The sequence below is a fragment of the Myotis nattereri genome, assembly GCF_964212035.1.
Source record: "Myotis nattereri genome assembly, chromosome: 10".
Lineage (NCBI taxonomy): Eukaryota > Metazoa > Chordata > Mammalia > Chiroptera > Vespertilionidae > Myotis > Myotis nattereri.
Genome location: NC_138085.1, coordinates 69,089,933 through 69,102,174, shown reverse-complemented (window position 1 = coordinate 69,102,174; position 12,242 = coordinate 69,089,933). Strand labels below are relative to the sequence as shown.

Here is a 12,242-nt window from a genome sequence, read left to right as displayed (position 1 = left end):
TCAGTTGACTTCACAGGCAACATCCCTCAGCCCCACTTTTGCAAGTGTTCTTCACTGGGTCTCAAGCTCCTAGGCCGTGGCACTTTCTATGCAGATCCCCGAGGAAGGCCACTTGCTTGTACATAAAATGGAATGCTTTAATAAACTTGCATTAATATCTTACAATAATTTTATGAAAGCAAGTAGGTGGCTGCTTAGAAAATAGTAGAAATTCTTAGGAATCTTTCCATTATTTCATGAGAAAAGAGATCTGTTTACCATTGGTAGTGGCTCTGTTAACCGTTGTATATGTTTTACCCATCCTGAGAATATACATAAAACCAAACTTTCTTCTTCACTGAACAAAGTCAACCCAAATATGATTCCTGTTTATTTGAAGAGTAAAGAAATTTTGAGTCTATATTCTTTTTTTAAAAAAAAAACTTTTATGTTCTTATGATTATAAAACAAGGTAGTCATTCTGTTGCTGTAGGTATTTATAGCTATACTAGAGGCCCAGTGCACGAAATTCATGGATGGATAGGGTTCCTAGCAGCTGCTGGCTGCCAGCCAGAGTTTCCCTTCCCCCAGCTTCCTGCCGCTGCCAGCCAGGGTGGGATCAGAAGGGGGGAAGGGGAGGTCGTGGGTGGTTGGCTGGCTAGCCCCACCCCCAGGTCAAACTTCCAGTTGAGGGGACAATTTGCATATTAGGCTTTTATTATATAGGATAGGATAAAAATTTATCCCAAAACTTAGCAGCTTAAAACATTTATTATCTCACATTTTCACAGAGTCAGGAATATGGGTGCAGCTTAGCTGAGTCCTCTGATTCAATCTCTCTCAGCAGGGTGCAAAGTTTTGGCCCATAGTCTCTTATAAAGCTGGAAGCAAGATGTTGGCTGGCAGTATAGTCATTGCAAGGCTCAACTGGGGGAAGATCTGCTTCAAAGCTCACTTGTGCTTCTTTGCCAGATTCATTTCCAATCATGCGCTGTCGGGCTGACAGCCTCGGTTTTCTCTGGCTATTGGCTGAAGGCTGTCTTCACTTCCTTGCTACATACACCTCTCAAGCATAGTAGTTTGCTTCATCAAAGCAAGCAGGCCAGGAAGATAAGAGTGCCAGAAAGATGGTAGTCATAGTCTTTATACTTAATCCTGAAGGTGACATTCCATCAGTTTTGCTGTAGTCTTCTATTCTTTTTTTATTTTTATTTTTTAAATATATTTTTACTGATTTCAGAGAGGAAGGGAGAGGGAGAAAGAAACATCAATGATGAGAAAGAATCATTGATCGGCTGCCTCCTGTACGCCCCCTACTGGGGATCGAGCCTGCAATCCGGGCATGGACCCTTGACCAGAACCAAAGTCAGGATCCTTCAGTCCACAGGCCAACACTCTATCCACTGAGCCAAACCAGCTAGGGCTGTAGTCTTCTATTATGAGGTCCAGTTTACATTCAGGGAAGGGATTTCACAAAGGCATATAATAAGAGGTGGAAGTCATCAGAAGATGCCCACCACATGTGTAAATCAATTATAATTATTACAATTTTTTTTATGGTTAAAGGGTCACAGTTGGCCAGTGAAATCTGTTTTTATATGAAGATGAACCCACTCAACACTACTTGAGAACGTTGAAAAGCACTTTTGCTTTCTGTGGGCAAGGCATATCTTAAATTTGCCTCTCCCAAGACATGGAATCAGCAACTCTGTAGAAACTTTGGCTCTTTTTATTTTTTTAATCCTCACCCGAGGACATGCTTATTGATTTTAGAGAGAGAGAGGAAGGAAGAGATAGAAAAACATTGATGTGAGAGAGCAACATCGTTCGGCTGCCTTCCCGCATGTATCCCAACTAGGGATCGATCCTGGAACCTTTTGATGTGTGGGACAATGCTTCAGCCAACTGAGCCACCCTGCCAGGGCGAGCCCTGGTTCATTTTCATGAAGAAGAATATTAAGACTCTGTGTATAGAAATGCATCTTCTTTGCTGGCAGTAAGCAAAATCTAAAAACAAGCCAGTCTGTTCTGCAGAGCCACCAAAAAGTTCAGGTTTGAGGACAACAAACAGTTCTGAAACTGGGGTAAAGTTGAGAGTGAAATAGGATTAGTTGAAAGTCTATTTAAGAAGCAATTAGACACCAGATCCAATTCCCCACATAATACAGCTGGGCAACTCTCCTTTTACCAAAACAGGACCTTTTAAGAAAACTAAGAATAAAAAAGAACTTCTTTAACCCCTTCAAGGGCATTTAGTGGTTGCTGTGATACTCTGCCAAGATTTCCCTTCAGGACTGCAGAGTCTTAGCTGGTGGAAAGGTTGGCAGCTGACAGCTCTCAATTGAATCACTCTCCAGGCATTGCCCTCAGGCCAAAAGACTCTTCACTCAGGGTCATACTCAGTACCTGAGGGCAGCCTTTACCCAATGCCTGGTTGATGTGGGGTATAAAGGCCAGGCCCCTTTGCCTCAAAGTAGGACAACTCTCTGAAAGGCATGACTATACCAGGAGGAAACAGAAAGTAGAACTTTTTTTTTAAAGAAAATATACCGTTTATTTTATCAGGAGCAAAAATGTAAAGTACCAATGATGAATATTTTAAAAGATACCTTGCTTGGCTGGTGTGGCTCAATTGGTTGAGCATCATCCCATTGCCAGTTTGATCCCCGGGTCAAGGCACGTGAGGGAGGAAACTAATTGATGTTTCTCTCTCACATCCATGTTTCTCTCTCCCTCACCTTTCTTTTCTCTGTAAAATTAATAAAAAAATATATATTTTAAAAAGATTTACAAATCTTTTCCTGAAAAAAATATATCAAAAAACATTTTTAAAGATTTTAATAAATAAATGGAAAGATATACTACATCTTTGTATTTGAAGACTCAATATAATAAAAATGTCAGTTTTTAAAAAATACAAAACACACATACTAACTTGGTTTTTATTAATGCTATGTTAACTTAGCCCACTCCAATGACAAGAGCCTGAAAACACATATTTTTATATTTTAATATATTTTATTGATTTTTTACAGAGAGGAAGGGAGAGGGATAGAGAGTTGGAAACATTGATGAGAGAGAAACATTGAGGAGATCAGCTGCCTCCTGCACACTCCCTACTGGGGATGTGCCCTCAATCAAGGTACATGCCCTTGACCGGAATCAAACCTGGGACCCTTGAATCCGCAGGCTGACGCTCCATCCACTGAGCCAAGCCGGTTAGGGCAACACACATATTCTTAAAATATCATGTCCTGGCCAGTGTGTTTCAGTAGTTAGAGTGTCAGCCCTCTCACCTAAGGGTCAAGGGTTCAATTCCAGCCAAGGACACATACCTCATTGTAGGCTGCATTCCCGTGGGCACATGCAGGAAACAACCAGTCGATGTGTCTCTCTCACTTCAGTGTTTCTCTCTCTCTCTCTCCCCCTCCCTTCCACTCTAAAAATCAATGGGAAAAAAATATTCTCAAGTGAGTATTTACCCAGGCCCTGGTCAGGGCATGTGTAGGAGGGCAACTGATCCATGTTTCTCTCTCCTCACCCCCCGTCCCTCTCTGGAATCAGTGAAAAGAAACAAAAAATATCTTTGTTATTTATTTTCCCTCTTTGCTAAACAAGCAAAGTTGCTATTTCCTGTTGTAAACATTAGTCTCTTTACTAACTTTAAATTACCATACATAGATATATGTTTACATACACCATATTATACACTTAAATTAGAATTTCATCAAAAGCTTTTAAAACCTTAATTTTTAAAAAAATATATCTTACTGATTTTTTACAGAGAGGAAGGGAGAGGGATAGAGAGTTAGAAACATCGATCAGCTGCCTCCTGCACACCTCCCACTGGGGATGGGCCCACAACCAAGGTACATGCCCTTGACCGGAATCGAACCCGGGACCCCTCAGTCCACAAGCCGACCCTCTATCCACTGAGCCAAACCGGTCAGGGCTACAAGTAACTATTTTTTAATCTGCACCTGAGGATTTTTCTGTTGTTGTTGTGTTTTTTTAATTGATTTTTAGAGAGAGAGGAAAGGAGAGAGAAAGAGAAACTTGGATTGGTTGCCAACTAGGACTCAAACCCCCCACTTATTAGTGTACAACTGCACTCCCCAGCCAGGGCTACTGACAGTTTTTAATACTAGTCATTTTGTGCCAAATTCCATTTCGCCTTTTGAAAATCCTTAGGTAATGAACTCAGCATTATTTTATTCTACATTCTTAAAGCCAATTATAGTGTCAGAAATAAGACCACATTAATATAAAAATGTATTACAGCCTCGCTGGTTTGGCTCAGTGGATAGAGTGTCAGCCTGCGGACTAAAAGGTCCCGGGTTCGATTCCAGTCAAGGGCACATGCCCAAGGTTGCAGGCTCAATCCCCAGTAGGGGGCGTGCAGGAGGTGGCCGATCAATGATTATCATCACCAATGTTTCTGTCTCTCTCCCTTCCTCTCTGAAATCAATAAAAATATATTTTTTAAAAATGCATCATAAGCAGTATTAATGTTAGAATATTTCAGATACAAGCATCATACATGTTGTAGTTAAAAACAACATCTGCTTAGCCCTAGCTGGTTTGGCTCAGTGGATAGAGCGTTGGACTGTGGACTGAAGGATCCGGGTTCTATTCCAGTTAAGGGCCTATTCCTGGGTTGCTGGCTCAATACAAAGTGGGGGGCGTTCAGGAGGCAGCCAATCAATGACTCTCTCTCATCATTGATGTTTCTATCTCTCTTTCCCTCTCCCTTTCTCTCTGAAATAAATAAAAATATATTTTAAAAACAAAACAAAAAACATTTGGTTAAAAGTCCTACATGCTTCTTATAAACCTCCCTTTTCTTTCTGGTAAACCTAGCATGAATGTTAGCTAGAGTATATAGTGAGTGAGACTTGAGAATGTAAATTCTATGAACCTATAAACAGAAAAAATTGGAAGGAGATAAGGAGTGGTTGTCTATCTAATGGTGGAACTGTGAGTGAGTGGTTCTTTTTCTGCTTGTCTGTATTTTGCCAAATTATCTCTAATGAGTGAGTCTTGTTTTGATAATGGGAAAATATGATTTAAAATGTTAATACATAGGAAACTAAACATATGTAATAAAAATATATTAGTATAGCATTTTTATAAGACTTCCTATATAGCAATATTATCTAATATACAAGATGGGGCAAAAGTAAGTTTACCATTGTTCTTATTAGAAATAACACAACCATCTATAACTGGTTCTCAACCTTCCTAATGCCACGACCCTTTAATACAGTTCTTCATGTTGTGGTGACCCCCAACCATAAAATTATTTTCGTTGCTACTTCATAACTGTAATTTTGCTACCGTTATGAATCGTAATGTAAATATCTGATATGCAGGATGTATTTTCAGTTATAAATTGAACATAATTAAAGCATAGTGATTAATCACAAAAACAACATGTAATTATATATGTGTTTTCCGATGGTCTTAGGCGACCCCTGTGAAAAGGTCGTTCAACCCTCAAAGGGGTCGCAACCCACAGGTTGAGAACCGCCGATCTATAATAATAAAAGTATAATACGCTAATTAGACCAGACAGCTGGACAACCTTCCGGATGAGGCCAGGGCTGCAAGGCAGGCCACCACAGCTGTGAGGGCTGAGCCCCTTGCACGAATTTTGTGCATCGGGCCTCTAGTTAATAATATAAGAATAAACTCTATGTGTCCCATACTTACAACTATAAACCTACTTTTGCCCAACCTATATGTAAAATAAGATGATTGGCATGATTTTAAAGAATTCATCTACTGCCCTAGCTGGTTTGGCTCAGTGGATAGAGCATTGGCCTGCGGACTGAAAGGTCCCAGGTGCAATTCCAGACAAGGGCACATGCCCGGGTTGCTGGCTCGATCCCCAGTAGGGGGCACGCAGGAGGCAGCCAATCATGGATTCTCTCTCATCATTGATGTTTCTACCTATCTTTCCGCTCCCTTCCTTTCTGAAATCAATAAATACATATATATTTTAAAAATTCATCTACATATGTTTCTAACATTAATAAATAGTAACACTTGATCTATTTTGGGGTTAACTACTGTATGTGTTCATCATTTGTATTTTCATGTGCTTTTTAAAAATCTAGATGAGAAATATTCGATTATCTGACTTCACTGAATCCTTGAAAAAGATAAAACGCAGCGTGGGCCCTCAAACCTTAGAAGCATACATACGTTGGAACAAGGACTTTGGAGATACCACTGTTTAAGAAAATACCTTTGTAAGCCTGCAGAACATTTTCTTATCAAGGGAGAAACACACCATCTTCAGTGAATAGTTATCAGCTACAGAAACTCAGCCTAAGTTTACAGGACTTTTTAGAGTCTTATAATTATTTATGCATCCCAGAAGATAAACCATAAAACAAATTTAAATAAAATATACAATGCAAATGGAATATTTTGTTTAAGGCCTTCTTGCCTTGATAGTAATCGCTATCCCGATGGGCAGGGTAAGTTAGAGCACAATAAACACTGGTTCTTGTCTTCTTTACCAATTTAATCAGAATGTAAATAATAATTTATATATGTGTTACAGATGAAAGTATTCAGAGACAGTAAAGGGTGAAAGACACAACAGCCATTGGTTGTCTTCTGATGTCTTTTTTTAAAATAGTAATTTTTCCCATTTTCCTCTCCTACTGTTGTCTTTACTATGGGTGATTGGAATGCCAAACATTTTCTTTTTTTTCCTTTTCTTTTTACAAATTGTGTGCCAAATGAAACTTTTTTCTGTGTAACAGAAATAGGAAAAAGGATTTTGAAGGCTTTTTCTCGATAAAACTACAGACATTAAACAATTGTGTTCTTTTCACTTTTTTATTTTTCTAGTTCCTTTCTACCAAACAATTTATAAAGTAATATGAGAGCAACAAAATAAGTCTAATAAAAGAGGAGAAATTTGCAAGTTTTGAGTCACTCTGTCATACAACATGATCAATCCTTGTCTGACCACAGTACTTTTTTTAAAAATATATTTGCCAGAAATCTATTGAGACTGTTAACTTATTCCTAATGGAATTTATTTCCTGCTAGAATTATCCTAATACTTAAGAAAGCCAATTTTAACAGCTGTAAAAGTGGTTCCTGTGTGAGAGAAGGGAAGTACTGGGAGCTAAGACATTTCTAATTCATGATTACTACTTTCTTACTGTTTACAGGATAATGGTAAGCCAGTGGATGTACCATCTTTTATTCTTTATAATCATTAATCCCTTCAATGAAACTTTAAAAGTTACTGAATTTTTATAAATTGCATACATTTTGTAGGTTTCTTGTGCTCACTTTGTTAACAAACAACTTGTAGTCTGTTAATCTGCCTTTTGTTCCCCCAAAATGTACAGTAATTCCATTTCTTATTTGTATAAGTATGCCTGAATTTTTATTATAAAAATGTCATTGTAGGAAGTAGAAATTCGTTATTACCTTTTAAATATTGTAATAAAGGCAAATGGATATTTGCCCTTAGTTTACTGGTTAAAAGTTTGTTTACAGAAATTTGCTTTGGTGCTTTTGTGTAAAATGCCGTGGGTGGAAAGAATAGTTTTATAGTAGGAACAAAGATTTTTTTTCATTTGGGAAAAATATCTTTGGTTTTGAGAGAACAAATTAAAACCTTGCCCCTGCTAGATAAGAATTTTATAATGAAGATACACATTCTTTTTTTTTTTTTTAACATTCTTCTTAGTTTTACTCTTACTCTTGGTAAAATTTGACCAAGTTTTATTTTAAGCTGTGTTTCTTTCATAGAAGGACCGTGAAAATAGAATAATACTAATAGTAGAAGGTGTAAGGGGTTGGTTCGGTCTTTTTCAATATAGAAGTTGCTGAGATTTTTAAAATTAATATTAGACTTAGATTGTAACCTTTTAGATTTTGCATTGAACTCTGTGTCACTTCCTAAAAGGTAATGCTTAAACATTAAATTATATTGTGCTCTTCATTGTTAATAAGGCAGAGTTTTGTAAGCTAAATTAAAACTTACTGATGCCCGGCCAGTGTGACTCAGTGATTGAATGTAGACCCATGAACCAGGAGGTCACACACCTGGGTTGTGGGCTCCATCCCCATTGGGGGAGTCATGCAGGAGGTGCCAATTGATGATTCTTTCTCACCATTAATGTTTCTATTTCTCTCTCCCTCTCCCTTCCTCTCTCTGAAATCAATAAAAACATTTTTTTAAAAAGAAATAGATCATTTTTTTTTTTAAAAAAGGACCTATTGATGTACTGGTCTCTAAGCCAAGGGAAAGAATACTATCTTTCAAGATATCTTAAGTGTAAAAGCTTATTCTAAGACAGTTTGCCCAATGAGGTTATCAGATCTCTGACCTGCAGTATGCTTTGTGCTTGGAAATAATTAGAGGAAAAGCAGATGCTAGAATTCTAATTTAAGTAAATATATAGTAGTCTTTGTTTATAGTGTAAAGTTCTTTATATTTTGTACAAAAAACAAAAAACTAGTTCTTTTGGTAGAATGAATTACAGTTTGGTTTTGGACTATAAGTCAAAGGATTTTCCTTTAAATGCTGGTTTCTATTTTAATCTGGTATTTTGTACTTTTCTTCACAAGAAATACATTAAAAGGTTTGGTTGCATAAAGTGGTGTTTATCCTATTGGACTTGAAATAAATTACAAACTTTATTTTGCCTTTAATTTTTTTATTTGAAACTTTTAGATTTCAGAGGTTGCAGTCTAGTAATAGAGTAGCTTGTATTGGATTGACTCTCTTGCCAACAATTTTAAACTTTGAATAAAATATAAAAGACTAGAGAGCAAACAGGCATCAACTGCACAAACTAATATACTAGCTTTTACCCAGAGGGAAATTTCCAGTTTGTGCAGTGTGCTTGGAAATAGAATGTGACAGTCTTGCTCAGCTGAGGGATTGTTAGGGTCTTCTAGAACAGCTGGAAATTAGGAAGGAAATCTTGAAAAGGAGAGAGCTTCAAACATATAAGCCCAAAAATCTGTCTACAGATTCCTTTCAAATTATACTTGTGAAAGGATTTGGAGATAGGAGAGGCAGTTAGGGAAGGGTCCATGGGAAAGGAATACATACGTGAAGGAGGATGGAGCCAGCTCCAATAACACTACAGTGTTTATCTTACAAAAGGAAGGGTGAGAACCTAGTGAGCTTGGAAACTTTGAAACTGGTACTAGACAGGGAAAGGGGGAAATTGGCCAATTAGGGGAAAACACGAGGTGTCATAAAATGAGGAAGGGTCCAGTTAGAAAGCATGTACAAAGAAGCTGCCAGCATTTATAAACCCTTAGACAAAGAGTCTCACTGGGTCTTTTTCCCATTTTAGGGACCCCTCCGCAGGGGGAGATTTTATATGCCTGCAATAAGTTTCCATGCTTTTGCTAAAAATCTTTTAGTCCGAGATTGTTTATTCTTCACACTTCATAGGACAAGAACCTGGAGTCCAGCTTGCCATTCTGGGTATCACTTGTGCAATGTAATATTCAGAGGAACCCAGCAGAAAGCAATAGTTGAATTTAAGGAACTGAGTAGAGGTAGCAACTGCTAGGGTAATACAGTTTGAAATTAAAATTCCACTAAAAGGAGTGTATACTTTGGGATACCCATTGAAACCAAAGGGAGGAAGGACAACAGCCCAGAACTAAGCACTGTACTTTATGGGCAAAATGGAAAGAAACTCATTGTAACGAAGTTTAAAATCAATCTTCCACAGCTTCCAGGCTGTACAGTGAGCTTGATTTTTCTTACTGTCAGAGAAAGTTACTACTTACGAATTCAAAAAGGGCAAAACCTAGAATGAAACCTGTGGGGTTTGGTTGAAATTGGATTTAAGAGTATGAATTCATGCCCTGGCCAGTTTGGCTCAGTGGATAGAGCTTTGGCCTGTGGACTGAAGGGTCCCAGGTTCGATTCTGGTCAAGGGCACATGCCTGGGTCACAGGTTCGATCCCCACTAGGGGGCATGCAGGAGGCCATGATTCTCATCAAATGATGTTTCTATCTCTTGCCCTCTCCCTTCCTCTCTGAAATCAATAAAAATATATTTTTTTAAACGAGTATGAATTCATGATTGAAGACAAAAGTAGATAAATGTAGATACATGAGAATGTACATATATGCTCACATACGTATATTCTCTAATTCTCTTCATTGAGTTCTCATGGCTTGCCTTCAAAATTCTTCTGTCTTATTCTGCTAAAGCTGCCACATTTTTACATGTTTTTTTTAGAGCAGCACCTCATTTCTTGTTATCAAAATCTTAGTCTGCTTGGGCTAAGTATCACAGAGTGGGTGGCTTAAATAACAGAAGTTTATTTTCACAGTTCAGAATGGTGGCAAATCCCAGATAAAGGCCTATTTGGTTTCTGGTGAGAGCTCTCATTGGCTTGCAAATAGCTACCTTCTTGCTGTGTCCTCATGTGGCAGAGAGGCAGCAAGTTCTGTGGTGTCTCTGATGAGGGCACTAATCTACCATCATGAAGGTCTCATCCTCATGACCTCATCAAACCCTGATTGTCTCCCCAAAGATCCCACATCCAGATACAATCACATATGAATTTTTAGGGGGAACACAAACATTCTGTCCCATAAGGAACCCGGGTTCCTTGGTGAAATGGCCAATTCCAGGGTTGGGGAAAAGAACATAAAATGGTAGGCAAATGTAGGTTTACAGTAGTGAGTATACAAAACAGTTTATTCTTGTATTGTTTATTGTATTTTTATATGTATAACTGTAAACCTACTTTTGCCTGCTCCTGTACATGATGAACCTGGGATATCTTGTGCCAGAAAAGTTCTCAAAGACTGGCAAGGATAACCCTGGATGTTGTGACTCGGTTGGAACGTCTCCCCATGCATGAGGGGTTCCCAGTTTGATTTCCAGTCACGGCACATACTTAGGTTGTGGGTTTGATCCCTGGTGGGCCTGGAGGGGAGGCAACCGATGGATGTTTCTCTCTCCCCCTGCTCCCTCCTTCTCTTTAAAATCAATAAAAACAGATCCTTGGGTGAAGATTTAAAAAAAGATTGGTATGGATGAATCATTGGAATGGCTCCCACTGGACAACTTTGAACATCAAAATAAGTAATTATAGTAGTGGATTATAATCCATCAGGTAAAATAAACCATAAGCCAATGTGGCTATATAAATACTATGTAAATTATACATATATACATATATATATATATAAGAACTAATTGAAAGTGTGATGAAGAATGAGATACTGTCCTAGCCGGTTTGGCTCAGTGGACAGAGCATTGGCCTGCAGACCCAAGGGTCCCGGGTTCAATTCCAATCAAGGGCACATACCTAGGTTGCAGGCTCCTCTCCGGCCTGGGCCCTAGTTGGAGCTGTGCAGGAGGCAATTGACGTTTCTCTCTCTGTCTTCCATTCTTTCTAAAAATCAATGAAAAAATATCCTGCAGTGAGGATTAAGAGAGAGAGAGAGACAGACAGACATGGTTTCAAAGTACATCTCCAGCCCTAGCCAGTTTGGCTCAGTGGGTAGAGCGCCCTCCCGCGGACTGAAGAATCCGGGCTTCGATTCTGATCAAGAGTATATGCCTCGGTTGCATGCTCAATCCCCAGCCCCAGTTGGCTATGTTTCCCTCTCTCTGTCTCTCCCCCTTCCTTCCACTCTCTCTAAACATCAATGGAAAATAGCCTCAGGTGAGGATTAACAACAACAAAACATAAGGTTATCATTTTAAAAAAGAAAAAGTACACCTCCACAAAATATTAATTAGAAAGGGAAAGATATTTTTAGTGGAAAAATATAGCAGATGTCACCTTAATCTAATGGTGAAAATTATCAATGGGCCACATTTCAATAATGGGTTCAATGAGAAAAATGCAGGATCACCTCTGTAGCATTCCCGTCCAAGATGTATAACCTGAATTTACGCAGGAGCACGCTACAAAATAACTACCGTGTAATTTCCAAAAGCGGCACTGTCATGAAAGTCAGGTAAAACCTTTCCATACTGAAGGGATTAAACAGAATGACAGCTGCATGCCACCCGTGGTTGAGACCTAATAGTTTCGGATCTTAACCCTCCACCCCACTCCTTGAAAGGCTAGGAGTCGCTCTAGCCGGCTCCTCCGTCTCTATGGAACGCAAGGGCAGCGAAGAAGAGGGGGTGTGGGAACCGGAAGCCTGGGCACTCACTTCCGTCCCCGCCTCGCTAGCAGCCAATCGGCCTCTGATGCTCCACCCCTTCCGCTCTAGGGAAACACCAGCTCCC

General features: G+C 39.0%; 1 protein-coding gene across 2 annotated transcripts in view; it reads left to right on the top strand.

Annotated features, from left to right (window-relative positions):
• SPAST (spastin) overlaps nt 1-8,192 on the top strand; it is a 47,366-nt gene extending 39,174 nt beyond the window's left edge. For both annotated transcript variants that reach the window (XM_081100821.1, XM_081100822.1), the window contains exon 17: nt 6,099-8,192. In XM_081100821.1, the coding sequence (XP_080956947.1) occupies nt 6,099-6,221 (123 nt within the window). In that variant the 3' untranslated portion in view covers nt 6,222-8,192. The remainder of the gene's footprint in view (nt 1-6,098) is intronic.
• Nucleotides 8,193-12,242: the final 4,050 nt, after the last annotated feature.